At 52.8% G+C, this 23,290-nt stretch overlaps 1 protein-coding gene across 2 annotated transcripts; it reads right to left on the reverse strand.

Annotated features, from left to right (window-relative positions):
- Positions 1-1,726: 1,726 nt before the first annotated feature.
- On the reverse strand, positions 1,727-21,381 carry CSF1 (colony stimulating factor 1). 2 transcript variants are annotated; one of them, XM_054028130.1, is made up of 9 exons: positions 21,105-21,381; positions 17,435-17,563; positions 12,725-12,787; positions 11,808-11,987; positions 10,402-10,579; positions 7,541-8,706; positions 6,703-6,758; positions 6,337-6,392; positions 1,727-5,017 (listed from the first exon to the last, which is right to left on the reverse strand). In XM_054028130.1, the coding sequence occupies exons 1-8, from the start codon at positions 21,198-21,200 to the stop codon at positions 6,338-6,340; spliced, it is 1,923 nt and encodes a 640-aa protein (XP_053884105.1). In that variant the 5' UTR covers positions 21,201-21,381; the 3' UTR covers positions 1,727-5,017; position 6,337. The 2 variants fall into 2 exon arrangements, with proteins under 2 accessions (XP_053884105.1, XP_053884106.1); XM_054028131.1 differs by having other exon boundaries at positions 7,541-7,674; positions 21,105-21,302.
- Positions 21,382-23,290: the final 1,909 nt, after the last annotated feature.

Genomic DNA, 23,290 nt, shown 5'->3' on the forward strand with positions numbered 1-23,290 from the left:
TCGCTGTCACAGGAAATCATTGAGTCACTTACTGTTGAGTGGACTTTTTTTGCTTTTAAGAGATAGGCTCATTTTTTCAAGCTAAGATAACAAAGGGAAATGGAATCTCATGGTCCAGGGCACAAGCTGGCCACCTATACAGGTCAAGAAGAATTTTATCCCCATCCCCTCCCAGTGATTATCATGGCCCAGTTGCTCTAAAAGGCCGATCCAGCTCCCTTTGAGTTCAGTGGGAGCAGGATTGGGCCCTAAATGCAGGACGGGGGCTGGTGGAGTTTAACTTCCAGAGAAGTATCAAGTACAGGCTATGGTCCGAGCCAGGATATCATATTTGATAGGCAAGTGGCCCAGTTTGGGAAGGCTAATCCAGTGCTCCTATTCTCAGCTTGTCAGCTCCTGAGGCATGTAAACAGGAAGAGAGCAAAGTCAGCGGAGAACCTCTCTCTTAACGGGCCATCAAAGCACTTAATCAAAGACATAACCTTTGAAGCCCCATAAAACTACCAGAGAGAAACACTATCAGCCCCAGCATCTGACTGGTTCTCACTCTGCTCCAGGCACTCTGCATTTTTCCTTCCTCTCCTCTTGGGGCTGCATAACTAGGAAAGCTGCTTTCTGGAGCTCACACCAGTTGAACAACTCGTAATGTACGTCCTCTGAAGGTTGATGAGGAGCTGCAGGTGCTGGCTGTAGGAAGGTTGCTGATCCTCCCGGAACTATGGTATCTGAGGCCCAGGTGTACCATTATTATTGTATCCATCTCTCTCCAGACACCACATCTACCTCTCTGTCAGCTCCTAGTATGATCTATCTATGTACCTATCCATCTATCTAGATATCCTCCTAGATCTTAGTATACTGATCTATCTATCTATGTAGGATTGTTTGAGGGCACCCATCATCGGGGTATCTAAGCTCCTATAGGAACCCAGGAATTGGCAGACTGGATCAGACCCAAGATCCAGCTAGCCCAGTATTCTGTCTCCATTAGGGTAACCAGATGTCCCGATTTTATAGGGACAGTTCCGATTTTGGGGTCTTTTTCTTATATAGGCTCCTATTATCCCCAACTCCCGTCCTGATTTTTCACATTTGCTGTCTAGTAACCCTAGTCTCCATGACTGTGGGTAGCATCAGCTGCTTCAGAGGAAGGTGTCAGAACCCTGCAGTAGCAGATATGGGGTAATCTACCCTGACATTGTCTCCCCCGATCTCAAATAATTAGTGAGATTGGCTTAAATCCTGACTCATGAATGTTCTTTAGCCTTGAAGATTTCCGCTGTTATTCCAATGATTTAGATTGTGTTAGTATTTAGGAGCCTCAGGTATGGAGCTACCCCACTGCACTAGTTCTGTGTTTCTGCAGCGCCTTGCCTTTGGGAGCTGGAGGTAAGTCTTTCCTAAGTCTAGTCATCATGGGGATCCAAAGCCACCCCCATTGCTGAAGACCCCTTAGAGGATGGTTTTCTCCATCATCCCCTCCAGCTCCCTGCCCCACAGAGCTGGCCATTGACGCAAACCTAAGTCGCTCGGATGACCTGGTAACAACATGAGCTTAATGCTTCACTCCTGAGCCCGACATGCGGCTTCCCTTCATAGAATCTCAGGGTTGGAAGGGACCTCAGGAGGTCATCTAGTCCAACCCCCTGCTCAAAGCAGGACCAAACCCAACTAAATCAAAGGCTGAGAGCAGGGTGAGCGCTTAACAATGACCAGCAAGCACAAGTCCACTACCCAAGAGTTACAAAGTGCCACACGTCCGTGTTTATTATTATTGTTAAATACATACGGTGTTTTCTATTTTTTTTTTAAATAGACATTATTTATTAAATGACTTTGTATAAAATAATTCACAATTTCCAAGTATAAAAATACGAGAAACAAACAACACAGTTGGAATCAAAACAATAACTCCCTTTGTTGGGAGCTATTCTCCCATCTGCTAATATATGTGGAATAACATGACATGGCAGGTGCATAGCTCTAGTAGACAGAATCAGACCCTGGATTGTTAGCCCCACATCCTCAGCTGGCATAAATCAGTGGAGATCCACTGCTTGCCATAGAGATACATTGGCTGACGCCAAACCAAGATCTGGCCAGTTGACGAGCAGGTGGACTTTACAGGCATGATTCTGATCCTATTTACAATCAGTCTGACTCCACTGAACTCAGTGGAATTACTCCTGGTTTACACAGGGGTACGTGAGATCCGAAGCAGACTCTCTGTGCCCTTGACACCTGAGCTGTGTGTATATCTCACCACACTCACACGCCACACTGGAAGTGGAATGTGCCTTTGGACTTAATAAATATACTTAAAGAAAAATATTAATAATTTAAAAATATTGGTTTTAAATAGGTTTTCTCCCACCGTTTAAAAAAATAAAACATTTATTGCTGAAAGCAGAGACGTCCCCATCTTCAGAGTTGGGGGCCAATCAGCAGAGTTCCATAGTTAGACTGATTTACACCTGCTCAGCATTTGGCCCTAGAATCAGATCAGATGCTGAGTGTCAGCAAAGTTTGATGTCATGGCCAGATCCTCAGCTGGCGTAAACTGCTGAAGGCAATGGGAACTCTGCTGAATTACTCCAGCTGGGGATCGGGCCCAATGTGGGCTCTTCTGCCATATGATGCAGAGCAGGCTCGTAGCAGGAGAAAGACAATGGTGCGTTTGGGGGGTGGGGGGAAGGAGGTCAGATGGAGTGAGGGGAGGGCGCAGATCAGCTGGAAGAGTAACGCCTTCTCCCCAGCGGTGGAGGGTCCTGGAGGGGAGAGCGAAGATCAGAGAGAGGCTGGAGGCAAATATGAGGTCTGAGTAGTCAAACAGGGTTAATATCTGAATGGGACGGGCCACCAGTGCAGGGGATGGAAAAGGTGGGTGGCACAGCCCCCTCCCGGGGAGCGGAGGTGACCGAGGCCGTCTGGAGCCCTCTGCAGACTGGGCTGCCAAGATTAAGAAGGGGGCATGTCAACAGCGCAACGGGAGCTCCGGTGGCCCACTGGATCAAGTCGAGCAGTTGGGAGTTGTGGGACATGCATTAGGTCCAGACGCTAACTCGCTGTGTGATCTGTTCTCAGCTCAGTATGGGCCTGAACCTCTGAGCCTCAGCGGCACAATGGGGACAGCACGGAAGACTGGCAAAGCTCCCTGGCATTTTAACAGCTGAGCCAGGAGGTGACTAAAGACAGGGATGAGCCTAACTGCGATCAGCTTGAAATTGGCCCGTGTCCCACTTCCTGACCGGAGCTATATAGATGGTTCGCACCAGCTAGCACAGGGCTGTCACTTCCAGGGGGCATCATGATCTCCACACAATGTAATTCGCAAAGTGAGTTCCATCCCACATGACCTTACTGAGATATACACACAGGATCAAAGGCCCGTTGGTCTGTTGCACCCATGTTATTGGATAAAAAGTCCTCGACAGAACAAGACCTATTCGGTCTCTTAAAGCACAGTCATAAACATCCAGTCCGGAACACAAGACCAGCTTGCATTACAACGTCTCCCACCGGCCGTGACCCACCGCCTGCAGTTCCCACCGCCGGTCACGCCCGCTCTCTCCAATAAAATACTTTACAGGAGAGGGAAATTTCTCCAATACATTAATGCATAAAAGCAGTTCTCCCAACCTGAGGCCGGCTCAGGGTCATCAGCAACATCACGACAAGCAGAATGCCTGGACAGGGAATGGGGGAGGAGGACGGAATGATAGACAGAAGGCACAAGAAGGATGGACAGCCAGCTGAGAGTAGGGGAAGGGAGCGGTGGAGACTAACCCAAACACCAGCCAGCCCCTATTGATCTGGGGGAAGAAGGAGAGTTAAAATTCACCGTGTAGAGGTTTCCTTTCCCTTCAGGAGCTGGGACCTGTGACCCCAATTTGTAGCCCTATTACCCATTCTGCAGCATGTCCTGGGTATGGGAGGGAGCAGGGTCCCCTAGAAGTCAGGGTGCCCCTTCCTCTCTTTGCAGGGCCTTGACCCCCTCACTGGAGTGCAGGGGGATGGAGGGGCGGACTGGAGAGAGGACAGGGACATACTTTGCAGGGGTGGGAACCCCAGAGGTCAGAGACTGATCCCAGAGTCCAATATGCTGAGCCAACAGGCGTCTGGCGAAGGGCGTGGGGGGAAGAGGGGCCAGACAGCCAGACACAGCAGCCTCGTGGCATGGAGGGGACTGGCACTGGCTCATGCATGTAGTTAAAAACGACTCCTGAAAGGGGCCATCTGATGATCACACAAGGGGGTATCATTCCAAAGCCCACCGTGCCGGGGCAGACGGAGTGAGTGGCTGGGGGGAGGGAGGGAGAGAGAGGCAAAGTCGGCTCACGGCCAGGTGGCGGCCTATCCGAAAAGCAGCTGATCCCTCTGCCATGTCACGAGATGGAAGAAGCGGGAAGAAAGAGACCCCAGCCTGTAGTCCCCAGCCCTCCTGCATCCAACTCCGACCCAGAGCATGCAGGGAGCAACGATAACCTGGCTGGCTCAGCAGAGTCCTCTCATTCCTGCCCAGGCATGCCCCTTCTCGCCGAGCCCTCCACGGCAGTCACAGCCAGCCCCTGAAGGAGCCAGTGTCAGGCCATCTGAACTCGCTGCAGAGTCCACCTAACCCTTTCCAGGCTGGAGAGGATCAGACAATGTGATTCCCAGGACTGTTTATCTCCCTTCATCAGAGCCAAACTTTGTCCATCCTGGTGGCAGTGGGTGATCCTGCAGGCTGCTCTGGCTTGCCAGTAGCTAGAGAGCAAGGGGTGGGATTGGCCGGGGCATGGGGCACCGCGGAACCCGGGCTCCAGTGCCAAGAATAAACAGCATCCATTTCCAGATCTTTCAGTCTCTCCCGACCTTGCAGAGAGGAAGAGAGAGCGAGAGCAAGGGATGGTCGTCGGCACTTGGGACCACGGAGGAGAGGTCCAGCTGCTGCAGATTCTCCTCCAGATGGGGCTGAGATCCCACACAAAAGGGAGGGTTCGAAGCCGCTGCTCCTCCTGGGACAGGAAAGGCCCAGCTGGAAAGGAAAGGAGAGCGAAATCAGCGTGGTGACATGGGCTGCTCCAGGGAGACATGGAAGGGTGGCTGATGTGGGGCTGAGATTCTCCTGAGCGCAGGAAGCAGCTGCATGCCCAGCCAGGCTTAAGTGTTTACCCAGGAGGGAGCGGTCGGGCTCACTGATATTCAGTGTTTATGCCAGAGGCTCCCAGCTTCCTCAAGTTGCAGGAGTGGAGCCTTTTGACAGGTGGGGTTGTTTACCTGCTCACAGACACTTCAGGCTGGGTTGCACTAAACTGAAACTAGAATAGCTAAAAGTAGACAGCTGGGTAGGAAGAAACCAGCCTGCAGAACAAGGTGCTCAGGGGATCAGCATCTATCCGAGGGTTACGGGCTGTTAGGTTTGTCTAAGAGGGAATGTCAAGTGCAGTTGGCTCTGCAAAACCGGCATGGCATGGCCCTGGGTTTAGAGTCAGTCACGCCAAACCAAACCTGCCCAGTAGACAAGGAAAAAGGTGATTCCCCTCCCCTGGGATCTGAGAGTCCCGCTGGGCTCTTCCCTCCTTGCAAATCACCGGTCAGAAAGGTTTTACAGGCCAAATTAGGTGACCCTTGTGCAGCCCCATTCCCAGCAGTGGGTTTGCAGAGGGGTCACAGAATGTCATTGGCACTTAATAACCAGTTCTGCCAATACACAGCAAGGAACAGACTCCAGAGTCCAGACCCTTCTCCCATAGCCGGGCTGGCTTTGCAGGGCAAATGGGAACAGACTCCTGACCCTTCTCCCCTACCCGGGCTGGCCCTGCCAGGGCAAATGGGAACAGACTCCAGACCATTCTCCCATAGCCTGAATGGCCCTGCAGGGCTACCAGGAGCGACCCGAGCAGGAACTCAGCACTGACTCAGATGCCCCCAGGAGCACATTTGTAGAGTAGGGAGAGGACAATTTCAGAGCCACTTTTCAGAGCAAAACTGCCCTTTACAGCTGAACACATCCCTGGCTGGCAGAAGCCTGATCCACCACTGCCAGCCCCGATCCAGATTAATGGTGTTCCACCCAGTTATGCCAGTGCTGAATGTGGGTCCTAGATGGGAACCAGACAGTGACAATTAAATTCCCTGTTGCCAAGGGCCTTGCAAAACAACTAGGAAACCTGGAAGCAATTTCTAGGTGCTTAAGCTGCCAAGCAATAAGCTGGCAGCCTTGTGCTCAGCGCCTGGCTGAATATTAACCCCAGGGTCTGCATAAGCCATTCCAAACTCCCCGCTGTGCCGGGCTGCAGGAGAGGGGCCTGATTTAAAGGGGGGTTGTCATCTGGATAAAGTGGAGCGCCTTACCTCATAGCTCGCCCTGCACCCGCAGCTCCAGAGGCTCCTCCACTCCATTCAGCGGTCTGCAAAGAGAAGCAATATCCAGGGGTTCAAACCAATGCCAGGGGCTGAATGTGGGAAGAAGGTTCAGCTAGTGATGCCCGTCCGTGCCGCACAGGGAGATGCCTGGTGCCCCTCACTGCCAGGCAGCAACTCATTGGCCATGCAGGGGCTGGGTCTGCAGCAGGCTCTTGGGCCAAGCGCTCCAAGGTGGGAGGCCAGAGGGATAGGACACTGCATGCCAGAGAAGAGACCGCAAAGGCCACTGAGACCCAGAGGAGGAGAAACCTCAGTTTTGCAGCCCTAGGTTGTAGCCTCTCCACAGTCTCTTACCTTCCCTCCGGCTCTTCTAGGACATTCCCTCTGTGCTGCAGCTGTCTCTCCTGGGTCTGTGTGGGGGAAATAGAAGGATCAGCCTTGGACTGGTTGGGAGCCTAGGTAGGGGTCTGTGCTGCCAGCAGGGAACTCCCTCCATGAGGGGGGAAGCTCCTGGGCCCTTTCTATCCCCTTCTCCCTGCAGTGGGCAGTGCCCCAAGATGCCAGAGCCCTGGGGGGTAGAGTCCCCAGTGTTAGCCAGAGCCTTGGGGGGAGGTGTGAACAGACAGGCTCTCCCGTGGGAGGAGGCAGCCAGGGTGGGCAGCTGGGACTGGAGTCTCTTCCCCACCCCCGACATCCCCGCCTGGGCCCATCCCTCACTGCAGTCATAGCCCCAAACACACTCCCATGGAGCAGGGGGATGGGACGTTCCCAGTTACGAGAACTGCACTCCTCACACCCTACCCTTCCACCTGAGCCCCTCCAGTACTTTGCAGTCCCTGATGAGTGTGCCCTGCAAGGTATTTTACAGCGGGGGAAACTGAGGCATGGCTATTTTTTTGGGGGGCGGGGGGAGAGTGACTTGTCCAAGGCCACCTCACAGAGCTGGGAGCAGAACCCAGGCCTCCTGACTCCCAGCCTCCTGCTCTAACCACTCGAGATGCTGTCTCAGCGCTTGGGTGGGGCGGGGTTTTCCCCAGGTGCCCACACCTACTTGGTTGACAGGATGGGGCTGGGGGATGATGTGTCTTTAACCCACTAGCCAGCACTGCCTGCAAGACACCCCCTGCCCGACCCGGGAGCTGCTGGGACTAGCCAACGTGCCCCAGTGGGGCTGGCTTGGTGAGGCGCTTACCCTGGATTTATGCTTGTAGAAGAGGAGGCCTCCGACGGCCAGCAGGATTGCCACGATCGTCAGGATTGCCACCAGCACATAGGACATGACCTCCCGCTGGGTTTCCTTGGGCTGTGCCTCCTTCCTGCGCCGGTCTGTGTTCGGAGGAAGGATGTTAAGGTCAGGGATAGGCCCTGCCAGGCTGTCGTCGGGGTCTCTGAACCTGGGCAGCCCCCCTGTTCTCTTTCCTCGGAGCTCTGTGGTGCGCTGCATATCTGGGGCTTTGCCCTGCCCTGCTGAGTGCTGAGGACTCTCCCCAGGGGGTGTCTCTGGGGCAGGGGGGCTGTCAGTGGTAGCAGCCATCCTGGAGAACCGGTGCTGCACTACAGAGATGGGCTCCCCGGAGCCCAGAGAGGGGATCGGCCACAGCTCACTGGGCAGGGGGGTCACCAATTGGCCACCAGGGTCTGCTCCCGAGGCCTCCACTGCCTCGGATGTCAGGGCTGGGCTGGACAGGGCATCGGCACTGCTGGGATCCATCAGGTGGGTGCTCGGCTCTGCTGCTGAGAATGCCCAGGTGGCTTGGGTGACGTCTTCTCCTGCCTGTGGTTGTGTCTGCTTCACGCTGGGGGATGGGTCAGGTGAACCAGGCGTGTGGAGGAACTTTCTGACCCCAGTCGGCCATGCTTGGATTTGCTCAGTCTCTGTCCCGGTGGGATGGATCTCTTCCCTCTGTAGCATCTCTCCACCAGAGGCCGGGAGGGTGGGAGGGGAGGTGAAGATGTCCTCAGTGCTACGGGGCTCCTGGCTGGGAGGTTTGGTTAGGTCCAGGAGCGGTTCGGTGCTGATGGACCCACTACCAGGTCCCTGTGATGCTGATGCTAGCTCCAGTTCTGCTGGTGGTGAGGACACACTGGCAGAAATGCCAGCCCAGACAATAGCAACCAGACCTCTGTGCGTGCTCCTTGATACCCTGGGCTTAACGCTGCTGTCTAACTTGACTGGGGTCTGCGTGGCACCAGGCCGGCTGTGTGCCAGGCGGGTGCTGGCAGCTGCCTCCTTGCTGCCCAGGTGGGGTACAGTGGAAGGGAAGGGCTTGGTGGCCAAGGCTGGGCGGGGAGAGGCTGGGGGTCCCTCACGAGGGGAGCTTGGGGATGGACAGTTGCAGTCACGATCAGTCACCACACCTGAAAGAACCAGAGAGAGAGAGAAAGGCCATAGAGTAACCAGCCTCCAGGAAGAGCAGGGAACAGCCTTTAGGCTTTTCCCCTTCCCCCGCCTTGCCCCAGGATCCAGCCTTAGCTTGGGTGGGCTGGTGCCAGAGCCACTGAAACAAGGCCAAAGCGAAACAGAGAGAGTTCAGAATGAGGACAGTGGCGGGCAGAGCAAAGAGAGGGTGTGAGCTGCCCAGAGAGGCTGTGAGATGCAGACCCGCAAGCATCACACAGAGAGCAGCCCAGGAGCTGGGGAGTGGAAGCGATTAGCGAGAAGGAAGGGGTCCAGAAGGCGCGCAGACAGCAGGACCGGGGACAGAGGGAGAGGTGGTGGTGGAGGGCCGGTGCATGGAGATCGGGGCTGGGATTGTTAGTGTGCCCGAGCAAGGCAGTGTCCACATGGCTGCAGGCCCTTGTCCAAAGGCAGCGGAGGGTCTGAGGCTCGTGTCATCACCAGCAGCAGCTGCACAAGCAACAGGATCCGCGGGAGGGGAGTGTTAGTTTCACCATGTCCCCTCGTCTCAGTCACAAGACACAGGACAGATCCTACTTGTGGGGAGGACAGATGGGAGCTTCTTCTTGATGTGCATGCAAACATATCACATGCAACATGGACCCAGACACAGGCAGCCCGCAGGGACAGACAATAGCACGGCATCTTCCACTCTGCCTTTACAAAGTGCCCCCCTGATCGGAGCCAGGTAGCCGGAGAACAGGATGATTTTCTCCACTGTACAGGTGGGGAAACCGAGGCACAGGGCGGGAATGCGACTTGGCCAGTGTGTCGGTGGCAGAAAGCAGCCAGGAGCCCTGCCTCCTAGAGCTGTGCCCGAGCCACAAGTCCGTCCTTACTCCCAGACGAGCCGCTGCAGATAAACGACTAGGCCCCAAACCTGCAGCCCAGCCTGAGTCAGGTTTGAGGTTTGCTTCGAGCCTTTTTCACGTTACTAATTTCTGCTCCTGCCTCTGAACTTCCTGGTTTCGGCTAGAGGCAGAAATACCGCAAACGCGGTTGCTGTATTTGCAGTACTACAGCCAAATCCACAGCCCCAGAGAGCCATCCAGCCCTCTTCTCAGAGCAAAGAGTGAGACGAACACTTCCAAAACAACTTCCCAATTTGGGAGCCTCTCTCTGACCCAGGGGCGCTGGAACAATTTGTACAGTGGGGGTGCTGAGAGCCATTGAACCAAACTGTCAACCCTGGATATAATGGACACCACTTCAAGCCAGGGGGTGCGGCAGCCCCCCTAGTTCCAGCACCTATGCTCTGACCCGTTTGGAGCTTTCTCCCTCATAAGCAGTCACACAAATGCAAACCTGCCCAGTACACACACACAAATACATGCATGCACAGAGAAATGCAGATATACACACACACACACAGGAAAGCATAGTCATAAAGACACGCACATGGGTGCAATCCAGTGCAGACGCAGGTGAGCCCACCAACATATACATACCCCCTCGTGACACCACAAACAATATGCACACCCATTCACAGGGACAAACGCTCGCACACACAAGCATGCTCCTGTGTAAAAGCTGCAGTCTCGGAATGGTATAAATCTCCACAACGATCAGGCATGTGAATCACTGCCCCGGCTGGTGTTAGATGATGCAGCTCAAGAGGAGGGGGCCCAGGGAGACCAGCTGTCCTAGTTTCTCACCTAGAGATGGCGATTCCTTTTTCAGGGCGTCAGAGCACTTCTGGTAGGTTTTGCTGCAATCGCGTTTGAAATCCACATTTTTGTCTAAGAGGCCCATAACTTGTTGAAAGAAATCCTTCACCTTCTGTAGCATTTTCTCAGGAGGCATGGAGAACTCCTTGGAGCAGGCCTGGGAGAGCTAAGCAGAGAGCAGGACTCAGGAGCCAGGAGGCAACCCAGAGAGCAGAAACTGGGTCAAACTCCCCCTCGTCCTATGATTGCCAAACCTCTAGGAGCCCCAGGTACCGCAATAGGTTTGACTCTCCCCTCGCAGCTCTATGGCAATCAGTGAAACTACTCGGTGTAAACACGGTCTGAGGGTAAGATCAGGACCACTGGGTCTGATCCCATTCTCATTGAAATCAATGGGAGTCTTCCCATGTCCCCCCAGTGAGATCAGGATCGGGCCCACTCAGTGTGATCCTACTCCCATTGAAGTCAATGGGAGATTTGTCACTTCCACCAGTGAGACCTGGATCAGGCCCATTTACACCCAGGCTGGGATTCCAGGTGCTCTTGGCAGGAGCAAATGCAGGTAGAAAAGCATTAGGGAGAAGACTGAGCTTGGATGGTGATACCGTTGGTGCCTGGGCCCTTTGAGTGACTCTGGCCTAGAGCAGTCCACAGGGGAGCTCCCAGCCAAAGTCACTGTCCCCTGCTGGGAGTAGAGTCTGATACACCTGAGGGCTGAAGAGCAAAGTCCCGTAATTCCTTGTGTTTGCGCATGCTGAGAATTAGCCTGCGCCCCGGGTCACCCAAAGCAAGTCTTCCATTGCTCCCGCTCCATGCTGTTCAGGATTCCCCCCACCCACCAGTGTAGCTCTGGGAGTCTCTCAAGAACTCCTGAGGCTCTTGGACTCTTACACTGCTATTTTCACAGGGGAGGCTCTTGCCAGGGAGGCTGGGAATATTCCCAGCTTTGCGCTTCCTGCTCTGCTCTTTCATCTGCCAGGCCGGGACCCTCTGACCCCAGCTCCAGCTTTAATTAGCCCAGTGTGTGGTTAATGATCATTCCCAGCCAACAGCAACCACCAATCACATATTGGGACACAGCGCAGAACTTCTTCATAGAATCATAGAAGATTAGGGTTGGAAGAGACCTCAGGAGGTCATCTAGTCCAATCCCCTGCTCAAAGCAGGACCAACCCCAACTAAATCATCCGCAGGGACCACCCTCCAGAGTCCATGTGGTCACCCTCAGAGTGCTCTGGGAGTTAGTCTCTTCCCAGTAGGGACGTCCACCCAGCTTCCTAGTGCAGCAGGGACCAGCCTGCACCAAACCGTTCCATTCCCCTGAGGGCTGCGAGCCCGCCTCTCGTCCCTTTGCCCATTAGCCTAGGGATCTGCAGCTGGCTCTCAGAACGTACCTCGCGCTCGTGTTCATCCTGGTCATCAATGCATGAAACTTCATTCTCGTCGATTTTCTTGTACATGTTTTGCACGTCTTTTGTCTTGTTAAAATTATCTGAGTTCGTCTTGAATTTCATTTTGTCAAGGATGTCCTCCAGCCGAGGGAAAGCCGCTTTGACAAAGCAGATAGGGTCACCCTGCAACGCAAAAACGGACAGGTTATTGGCCGCAATACAGAACTGCTGCACTGCCCACTGCACTTTACAACCTGGGGTACATGTATCCAGAGAGACTGTTCATCCCCTGGCTCAGAAAGACCCCTTCCCCCCAGCCCCTGCCATGTTCAAAGATAGCTCTAAGATGATGCAACATTCTGAGCACTCTGAAAATCTGGCCCTTCGTATGTAAGCTATGCTGGCTTTCCTCCCTCCCCACCAGCCCAAATTCAGAGGTGATGTGTAAGGGACGTCAGTTACACCCCCACTTGCTGAAGTGTATCTCAGGGAGCCTAAAGCAGTATCATTTCCATGCTGAAAGGTATAGATTACCCCAGAAATATTCTTATTTGTATTACAATGGTATCTTCAGGGGCCCAGCAGGATCGGAGCCCTATCATGCTAAGTACTGAACATACAAATAGTAAGAGACTCAAAGAGCTTCCTTCCTTAAGGAAGAATTACCAACCGCCATTTTGCAGAAGGGAAACTGAGGCACAGAGCAATTAAATGAGTTTCCCAAAATCACACAAGGAGTCTGTGGCCACAATGGAAATCAAGCCCCGCTCTTTGAAGGCTACAGGCCCCTCCTTTCTCTCCAGGCTGCTGAGACTCCCCTCTGGATTTAGCTCCTTCCATCCCCGGGGCTAATGCACAGACTGACATCCTGAGGAATTGCTTGGCTCAGGCTAGCAGGTGGTCAGACAAAGCCCACTCACCAATTCCTGCTCATCAATGAACTCAAAGGAGACGTGGCAGGACATCAGCATCTGGGAGTCAATCTGCAAATGAGAAGCACAATGTCACGTTGCAGCCCTTTAACAGGAATCCAGCCAAACTGCCGCTCCCCTCTAAGCAGGCACCCGATAATCGCACCAGCCCCTAGGGCCTGCAGAGAGGAGAATCAGCAGAGCAGGAGGAACCCAGCTGCTCTGGATAGGATCAGTGCAGGGCACCATGCAAGGAAGCCCCACAGGAAGGGACTCCTTGCACTATGTACAGGGCTCCCTAGCATTACAGGTTCACTTCCGGGGACCAGAGATTCATCTCAGCATCTGTCATTCTAACACATACTAAATACATTCTTCCACGCAATCTATCATTTTTCCATCCAGGTTTTAAAACCAGATCCCTGCCTCTGTTCTGCAGACATGCTTGTGATTACAGTCTCTCGTCACAAAGGAATTTGCCCTACTGTCCTGGCCAAAATGTTCTCCTCTGTGTCACTCAGCTGCGACTCATCTCCCCATACACAGCTGCATTTTAGAGGTGGATGCAGGATTTTTTGTAACATGCTTTGGACCCTTGTTGCTGGAAGGTACAATATAACTGAGATGTTGTTATTCCAGGCAATTCACTGGAGGTCCAGAGGGTAAACAGATATAATGAAGGAACAGGCAGTTCTGTGGAGAGGCGTAGCCCTGATGAGGCTATTAGCATTCCCAATCCTCGGCCAAACAAACAAGAGGCAATCGTCCTTCTTCATCGGGGTCCTTCTTCATCGGGGGCCAGGATCTGCCTTGTCAGAGGAAAGCAAAAGGCCATAAAAACCAACCCCGCTGCCCCTGGCTCTTCACACGCTGACTCAGCGCTTTGCAGAATAACTTTGCAGGGGAGCTGAGTGCAACAGCAACTGCATCTGAAAAGGCCCTGACCGGCAGAGGTTTTCAATTTCAGGACGAAAAGCTCTCCTCCAGGGAGTACGGGAACGACTCCGAGTCTGCGTTCCAGGCTAGGAAGAAACAGGGCTGCCAGGAGAGCATGTATTATTGGGAACAATTGTTTCATTATCCACTGGGCCTGTAGTGAGGTGGTTGCTAGCAAACATTTATTAGATACAGAGTAGAGCTGACTGAGGCGGCCCAGGGAGGGGGTGTGCGGCTGTGATCGCTGCAGCAGGCCGGAGAACACAGGAGGGAAATCCTTTGATCAGCCCTGCTATCTTCGAGTTGACTTCACACTCCCGGCTCGGACCTTTGGGCCCAAAGCAATGAGGACATGGCAGCCATCCAACCGAGGGAACTTTCGACTTTGGACTCTGTCAGAGCTGGGACAGCAGCAACAACTGGATTAGTGGCCGAATGCTCGCCTGGGGGCACAACATCTGGATTCACAGCCTGGCTTCCTGGCACAGTATCTAAGTGCTTAAAGGGGTAGTGCTGCATAGGGATTATTAGCGCAGTATTTACACGGCGGAGACCTGATTGACCGGTCACTCACCCCTGTGTCAATCTGGAGTCACTCTGATTCTCCTCTCACTCCCCCTGGTGTGACTCAGGACTAACCTCATGAAGTGATGACAGTGTAAGTGAGATCTAAACGGGGCCCTGGCTAATTAATAAGGACACAGAATCATAGAACTGGAAGGGATCTCGAGAGGTCATCTAGTCCAGTCCCCTGCACTCATGGCAGGTCTAAGTATCATCTAGCCCATTCCTGACAGGTGTTTGTCCAACCTGCTCTGAAAAATCTCCAATGATGGAGATTCCACAACCTCCCTAGGCAATTTATTCCAGTGCTTAACTACCCTGACAGTTAGAAAGTTTTTCCTAAATTCCAACCTAAACCTCCCTTGCTGTAATTTAAGCCCATTGCGTCTTGTCCTATCCTCAGGGATTAAGAAGAACAATGTTTTCCCCTCCTCCTTGTAACGACCTTTTATGTACTTGAAAAATGTTCTCATGGCCCCTCTCAGTCTTCTCTTTGCCAGACTAAACAACCCCAATTTTTTCGATCTTCCCTCACAGCTCATGTTTTCTAGACCTTTCATCATTTTTGTCGCTCTTCTCTGGACTTTCTCCAGTTTGTCCACATCTTTCCTGAAATGTGGCGCCCAGAACTGGACACAATACTCCAGTTGAGGCCTAATCAGCGTGGAGTAGAGCAGAAAAATTACTTCTTGTGTCTTGCTTACAACACTCCTGCAAATACATCCCAGAATGATGTTTGCTTTTTTTGCAACAGTGTTATACTGTTGACTTATATTTAGCTTATGATCCACTATGACCCCCAGATCCCTTTCTGTAGTACTCCTCCCTAGGCAGTCATTTCCTATTTTGTATGTGTGCAACTGATTGTTCCTTCCTAAGTGGAGTACTCTGCATTTGTCCTTATTGAATTTCATCCTATTTACTTCAGACCATTTCTCCAGTTTGTCCAAATCATTTTGAATTTTAATTCTATCCTCCAAAGCACTTGCAACCCATCCCAGCTTGGTATCGTACGCAAACTTTATAAGTGTATTCTCTATGCCATTATCTAAATCATTGATGAAGATATTGACCAGAACCTGACCCAGAACTGGTCCCTGCAGAGCCCCACTCGATATGCCATTCCAGCATGACTGTAAACTGCTGATAACTACTCTCTGGGAATGTTTTTCCAACCAGTTATGCTACCACTTTATAGTAGCTCCAGCTAGGTTGCATTTCCCTAGTTTGTGTATGAGAAGGTCATGCAAGACAGTATCAAAAGCTTTACTAAAGTCGAGATATACCATGTCTATTACTTTCCCCCTAACCACAAGGCTTGTTAAAGAAAGCTATCAGGTTGGTTTGACATTTTTTGTTCTTGACAAAGCCATGCTAACTGTTATTTATCACCTTATTATCTTCTAGATGTTTGCAAACTGATTACTTAATTATTTGCTCCATTTTCTTTCCGGGTACAGAAGTTAAGCTGATTGGTCTGTAATTCCCCAGGTTGTCCTTATTTCCCTTTTTATAGATCGGCACTAGATTTGCCCTTTTCCAGTCTTCTGGAATCTCTCCCATCTTCCATGACTTTTGAAAGATAATTACTAATGGCTCAGATATCTCCTCAGTCAGCTCCTTGAGTATTCTCGGAAGCATTTCATCAGGCCCTGATGACTTGAAGACATCTAATTTGTCTAAAGAAAGAACAGGAGTACTTGTGGCACCTTAGAGACTAACAAATTTATTTCAGCATAAGCTTTCGTGGGCTGAAATAAATTATGCTGAAATAAATTTGTTAGTCTCTAAGACTAAATTTGTTAGTCTCTAAGGTGCCACAAGTATTCCTGTTCTTTTTGCGGATACAGACTAACACGGCTGCTACTTTGAAACCTGTAATTTGTCTAAATAATTTTTAACTTAATTTAAGGACATCCACTTCAGCAGCCAGGGAGAATCAGGAGGGGGAGCTGGAGACATTGCAGGAATTTCCTTTGATTTCTGACTCCGAATCAGCTGGATCTGCTCACAAATCATTTGTGATCCGAGGAGAAAAAAACGTGCCTGCTGAACCCTGACTTGCCCCGTGTGCCCTCTTTGTACTTGGCCTTCTGCTGCTGATGCCCTGGCAGCATCCACCAGTATTCAGCCCTGTTAGCCTGTGCAGCAGCTGTGCAAGAAACAAGGCTGGGGAATTCCTCCCAGTGCTGGAAGACCAGTAAGGTTCCTGGGTCAGTCCCCTTGTAACTAATCCTGCGGGGGACTGCCAGATTCCCAAGGTTAACCCTTTGGCAGCTGCAGATCTCAAGTGCTCCATCCTCCTCCTAAATGCTCACGAGGTTCACAATCCGGACTGAGACAGGGTTCATTCCAAGGAAGGGCTAGAAACTGCCTTCCCCATAAGTCTTCCTCTCCCTTCCGATGCAGAAGAGAGGAATGTGGGGCTGGGGCTACAGGAGATCCCAGACCGAAAGGACCAGCCTGCAATCAGCACAGCTTGGAATGCACCTACGCACAACCCATAACCCTGCAAACTGTGTCAGTAGGGTTTTGTGTGGGCAGAAAGGCATTCCTACTCCACTCCAACGTCTTATCTATCCTCCAGCTGATGACAGATGGGTAGATATCTTTCTCTTTCCTTACTTCTGCGATCTCTCCCACATTCGCCATCCCTTTCTCTTCCATCCTCACTCCTTCCCTGCCAGTGACTGCGGGCTCACATCCCCATCCCAGTGATCCAGCCCATCCTCTATGCTGGAGCCAATGCTCATTAACAGCAAATCCCAATGTATGCCGGTGAGCAGCGAGGCCATCCAGGGGATGTCTCTGCTTCCCACAGCTATCACCACTGCCCACCTCCCCCTTGTTTTGATAGGTCTCTCCCCGGGATTTTTTGCTCCATGTGGGAGCCTTGCTTCTGGATGGCCTATCATCGATCTCATTCATGTGGGGCACAAAGACTGATCTCACCTGGGGCAGGGGCTGGTCGGACCTGCAGCCCCAGCTAATCTGGCCCTCTAGAGTCCATGGCATGACTACCTGTCTCCCCTGGCTCAGGCATCAAACTCAGCAAGTACTGTTCTCACCTGGCAGAGGCATTGGTCTCGTCGAGTGTGGACCTGGAGGACACCACGCACTCACCTCGCAGGGACCCCTGGCTAGCACCAGGCCCCAGCCTCACCCCATAATGTTCCAGATCCCATCCCACCAGCCACGCTGGCTGGGCATGATACTCACCAGATCCTGCAGATTATCCAGGTGCTTTTTGGTGATGATATTCTCACAGTAGCCTTTCTGCTCAGTTTTGTGGATGCTGCAGACGGCGAGGAGGAAGAAAGTCAGCAGGGTGCAGGAGACCGGGCATGCCTGAGGAAGGGAGAAATTGTCAGGAACACTTGCCATCAGAGAATCCATGTCCCTGGGCTCCCTATTGCCCCTATGGCTAGCAGGCTCCAGGGCAGTATCCCAGTGCTGTTTCCTGTGGCTATCCCCTTGCCTTCGAAAGCTTATGCTGAAATAAATTTGTTAGTCTCTACGGTGCCACAAGTACTCCTGTTCTTTTTGTGGATACAGACTAACACGGCTGCTACTCTGAAGCCTTTGCTGTGGATCTCTTTGTGCCAGTCAGTGGACATAGAAGGATGCTGCCAGTCCCCATGGAGAGCCCTATGGATTCCCGATCTATGGCATGTCCCGAAGAACTGCCCGGTTTGTCTGTCTCTCTGCCATACAAATCCTTCTCTCCCTCTGGCGTTAGCACCATTAGCAATGCAGAGATGGCTAAGAGACATGGGCGCTGTGGGCATGGCATGGTAGGCGGGCATCCTGTGGCACTCCACTGGAAGGGTACAAGCTGCACTGATCTGCCTGAGTTGCTGTGCCAGGAGCTCGGGCCACAAATCCTTTTTAGTGGGCACCCAAGCGTTCGGTCTGTGAACACATCTCCCCTCTCCACTCTCTCCCCCTCCAGGTCTGCTATTATTAAAGGAACAGGTCAGCTGAGCAGCCCCTGCTGGGAATTCCCCAGCCCTGCTCTCCCGGGGCCAGCTGAGCTGCTCTCTTAGAGCCAGGCTGCTGACAGACGCAAGTGTGTACAACCCGTCCGTGCAGAGCAGGAAACCGCGGCTGCTGCCACCTGTGCCTCCACCAGTCACTATCTCATCCTGTCTCCACCACCCCATCATTTCCCACTCCCTCCATTGCTCTTTGTATCCTCAGGCTCCTTTTCTCACCCCCCTCTCATGCTCCACCTCCCAACGATGGCACCCCTTCTTCCTCCTCGCTTCCTCCCTCCTCCAACCCTCTTCTGCACCCCCCTTCCTCCATCTCTCTCTTTCCCACCACCCCTCCAGCCCTCACTCATCCCTGCAGTCTCTCCCTTCCTTTTCTCCTCTCCTGAGAAGAATCTTAATTCACTGACCTCCTCAAATCCATCCATCTCAGAGCCAGCTGCAAATGTGTCCTCCCTTTCCAGGACCCCTCACTGCCCTTCTGCCCCAGCCTTGAGCTTCTCTTTGCACCTCTTTTTACATTGCCCCATCACTGAGTCATGTCTCTCCGTGTAAGCGGAGGCTAGGCGTTAGCTCCATGAACTCTTTTACACACAATGCAGTTAGCCTGTGGAACTCATTGCCACAATGTAGCAGAGAGGCCAGAATCTTAGCGGGTTTCCAAAAGGGATTGGACATTTATGTGGATAACGAGAACACCCAGAGTCACAAAGGCAAATGCTAAAGAAATAACCAAGAGGTTGAGAAGGGCTATAAACCTGCCTGCTTCATGGCACAACCACCCTCAAACTGACTGGGGTCAGGAGGAAACATTCCCAGGGGAAGGTTAACCCAGGAATGGAGGATTCCTTGCACCTTCCTCTGAAGCAGCTGGTGCGTATCACAGTTGGACACAGGATGCCAGGCTAGAGGGCCGTTCTTGTGTTCCTATGGCATTAGCTGTAACCTCCCGCCCTGGAACTCCAATGTTTTCAGGGAGCTGGATCCATGGACTCTTCCATTTACTCCAGTGGGCTTAGGAACAGGCCCAGAAGGGTACAGCAATGCCTCCTCCGAGCAGGGCATGGGACCTCCTGCACTGTGATCCACATGCTGTCAGGAGTGATCCTGGCCATGCTCCTGAAGGACATGGCAGAGGATTCCCCAACTAGGGCACTCCAACCTCCAAGAGCTGTAGGGAAAACACAGGGCAACCCCGGTGTGTCTCCCTTGAAACCAATGGGATATAAATGGATGGGTAAATGAGATAAGTGGAAAATAGCCATCTAATCTATGTACTGTATAATAATGAGAGAGAGAGAGAAAGAGAGATGTGGTGTATGGGGATAGATAGAGAGATAGATCATAGTATAATGATTGATCTAAGATCTAGGTAAACAGATGAGAATACTAAGATATATTTGTCTAGCTAACTATCCTCCTAGAAAGAACAGGAGTACTTGTGGCACCTTAGAGACTAAGGTGCCACAAGTACTCCTGTTCTTTTTGCGGATACAGACTAACACGGCTGCTACTCTGAAACCTATCCTCCTAGACCTTAGTATACCGATTAATCAATCTAGCTAGCTAACTAGCTAGATCAATATACTAAGATCTAGGAGGATGGATTGGTAGCTAGCTAAATATATTAAGATCTAGGAAGAGAGTTAGCTAGCTAGCTAGATCAATTGATCGATCAGTATCCTATCTTGCTAACTGTCCTACTAGATCTTAATATACTCATCTAGCTAGCTAACTACATCCATCCTCCTAGATTTTAATATGCCGGTCTAGCTAGCTAGATTGATCAGAATACAAAGACCTAACAGAACAGATAAATAGATAGATAGACATTTAGTATACTGTTCTAGTTAGCTACCTATCAATCCTTCTAGATCTTAGTATTCTGATCTAGCTAGCTAGCTAGATCATTTGATGAATCAGTATCCTAGGACAGTGTCCTAGGACAGTTAGTTAGCTAGATAGACTTGGCCTTTAGTGCTGTGTTCCAACAGGCTGAGGGGATCCTAGTGAAGCAGTCCACTCAAAGGGGTCAAACACAGTCCTCTGGGATGAGTTCTCTCCAAACCATCCCCAAGGTCCTTGTCAGGCCCAGGCCGTGACAAGCTTCCCAGACAGGTGACAAGGAGTGCTGCACAGTCTTCCCAGCCCTGTGCATGCCCCTGTGTGCACCCGCTCCCTCTCCCTGGTATGAAGAGCTCTGTCTTGGCTTAGTCCCCGTTGCAGCTTACAAAACAAGGCACAAAGGAAAGTTTGCCCCAACCTCGCTTCAAGCCCCCACCCTGCCAGCACACAGTGCAACAAGGAGAGCGCATGCAGGAAAGGACCTGTTGTCTCCATCCAAAGGCAAAGCCCAGCAGAGCGAAGGAGCAAGAAAAGGGCAAAAAGAAGGAGTGTCAGGCAAGGCAGAAAGAGCTGCTCTGAGTTTGCTCCTGCAGGATTGTACTCAGCCAGCCAGGACCATCCTTACAAAACCAAAACGGGACCAAATAACCCAGGCCAGCAAATAACCAGAATCGCTCATAACAGCAGCACACGGTGAGGCGGGCGTCACAAAGGGACTTAGGCACTTCAATACCTTGGCGGGCTGGAGCGAGGCGCCTAACGCCCTTGGTGCATCCCAGACTTTTTGTAGGCTGCGTAGCTGCGCCGGGGCTGTCCGCAAAGCGCGGCCGAATGACAGGAGGCGCCGGGGGAGCGCAGCCGGGCCGGCGGAGGGGCGCGCAGAGAGCGCGGCGGGCCAGCCCCAGGGCCAGGGGGGAGAAGAAGCAGCGAAGGCAGAGCAGGGAGCGCAGAAAAGCAACACGTGCCGCCGCCAGCTGCAGCCCGGATCGCCCAGCGCGGACGGCTCGCTGCGGAGCCCGGCAGCGGGTCCCTTGCGCGCACAGCGCCCCTACCTTGGGGCCGAGCCGGGGTATGGGGACCGCCGCCCGCGGGGCTTCCACCTCCTTGGCGCGGGGCTCGGGGAGCGCGGCGCGGGACGGTGCAGTCATCGCCGCTGCCCCGGGGAGCTGGGAGGAAGTTGCACTTCGTGCAGCGCGGAGAGGAGGTGGCTGTCTCCTGCCTCCGTTCTCCTGGGCTCGGCCCTTATACTGCCTCTCCAGAGCATGTGGTTTATGGGAAATCACCTTGGACGCCAGCCAGCTTTGGCAGCGAGCTCCCAGGCTTGGGCTTTTGTTTCCGCTCGTAGGGGGCGAAATGTGAATGGAAGGGCGAACTGCGGCCAGCCTTTACCATGCAGCAAGCATCAGACCCCCTCCCCCACTTCCCATACACCCTGGGGGGAGGGGAGGGGTTTTCCCCGCCTGGTAGGAATTCCCTGCCCCTCCCCAAGTGGTGTCTGAAAGTTCCAAGCCTCAGAAAGGGGTTGGGAGCCTGCAGGCTCCTTTTCCTTATTTAGTGCAGGCGAGGAGCGGGGTCTAAAGCTAGCTAGCCATGCTGCTATCCTGGAGTGAAATGTGCCCCCAGCAGGGCCGGCCTTAGGGGATGGGCCCCCGCCCAGGGGCCACCGGTGTAGACAAGGCCAGCTCTAACGTTTTTGCCGCCCCAAGCAAAAAAAAAGCACGCTGCCCCACTGTAACACCCCCCCCAGTGCCGCGCCGCCGAAACACACCCCCCCAGTGCAGCGCCGCCGAAACACCCCCCTCCCCTCCAAGCGCTATGCCACGCCACCGAAACAAAAACAACCCACCACCCCAGCGCTGCCTGGCTGAAACAAAAGCAACAACAACAAAAAACCTCAAGTGCCGCCCCGCCGAACCAAAAAAAAAAAAACCCTGTGTGCCCCACCACCACCCCAAGATTGGCCGCCCCTTACAAGGTGCCGCCCCAAGCACATGCTTGGTTGGCTGGTGCCTGGAGCCAGCCCTGGGTGTAGAGTCAGAAACTGCTCCCGGCTGGCAGGGGAGCGCTGCATGGGGGGGGCTCCCCCAGATTTCTCCCTGCTTCCTCCTGGCAGAGGGACATGGGGCGGGGGTGATGCACAGATAGTGCTCGCGCCCTCCCCCCCTCAATGTTCCTGTGTCCCCATAGTGGACTGTGATGGGGGGAGCGAGGAGCGACACCAAGCGCTCTGGGCATCCAGGTCACTTTCCCCACCTGGGCTGTGCTGGGAGGCATCAGGAGCTGCTGCTCTCCTGCCCTCCCCTTATACAGCCCAGGTGGGGAAAATGACCTGGATGCAGGGAGAGTTAAGCTGGTGTTGCTCCCAGCTCCCCCCTCACAGCCCCTAGGGGGGCACGGAGTAACAGTGGGAGTGGGGGAGGAGCAGCAAGGCCAGCTGCTCTGTGCATCCAGGTCAGTTTCCCCACATGGGCACAGGAAGGGGGGTGCAGGGGTTAGGGGCAAAGTGTAGCTGTAGTTTGTACCAGCAAAAGAAGGCTTTGGTTCCTATAGCTTGCACCACTTTCCCAAATGAAATAAGCTATCCCGTAGAACTTCAGAGTTACCAGCATCTGCGGAGTGGAGGTTGTTCATGACTGAAATGTTCACAACTCTGAACAAAACGTTCTGGCGGTTCCTTCAAAAGTTCACAACTGAACATTGATGTAATACAGCTTTGAAACGTCATCGTGCAAATGCAAAATGCTGCTTTCCCTTGATTTTGTTAATAGTTTACATTTAACACAGAACTGTACTATATTCCCCCCCCCCGCCCCCCTTTTTATCTCTGCTGCTGCCTGAGTGTGTACTCCCGGTTCCCAATGAGGTGTGTGGTTGACTGGTCAGTTCGTAACTCTGGTGTTTGTAACTCTAAGATTCTACTGTACTGGGGAAAGCCCTTTTATGCTGTTACAGCGGTGTCTAGACTAGGGCTATGGTCTATATAAAAATGCCATCAAAACATCACACCGCTGGCCAACATTAATCTGCCAGCCAAAGTTTTAAGTCTAGGCCTGGTTTTCGGGTGCATCAACACACTGCAAATAAAAGAAAAGGGCGGTTAGAGAACCTCTGTGCTCAGGTCAACTGATTCGGGCTACAGGGCTAAAAAACACCTTGTAGATGTTCCCACATAGACTGCAGCCTGGGCTTTGAGACCCAGGGCCGGCTCCAGGCACCAGCCGACCAAGCACGTGCTTGG

This window comes from Malaclemys terrapin, chromosome 4, assembly GCF_027887155.1.
Source record: "Malaclemys terrapin pileata isolate rMalTer1 chromosome 4, rMalTer1.hap1, whole genome shotgun sequence".
Classification (NCBI taxonomy): domain Eukaryota; kingdom Metazoa; phylum Chordata; order Testudines; family Emydidae; genus Malaclemys; species Malaclemys terrapin.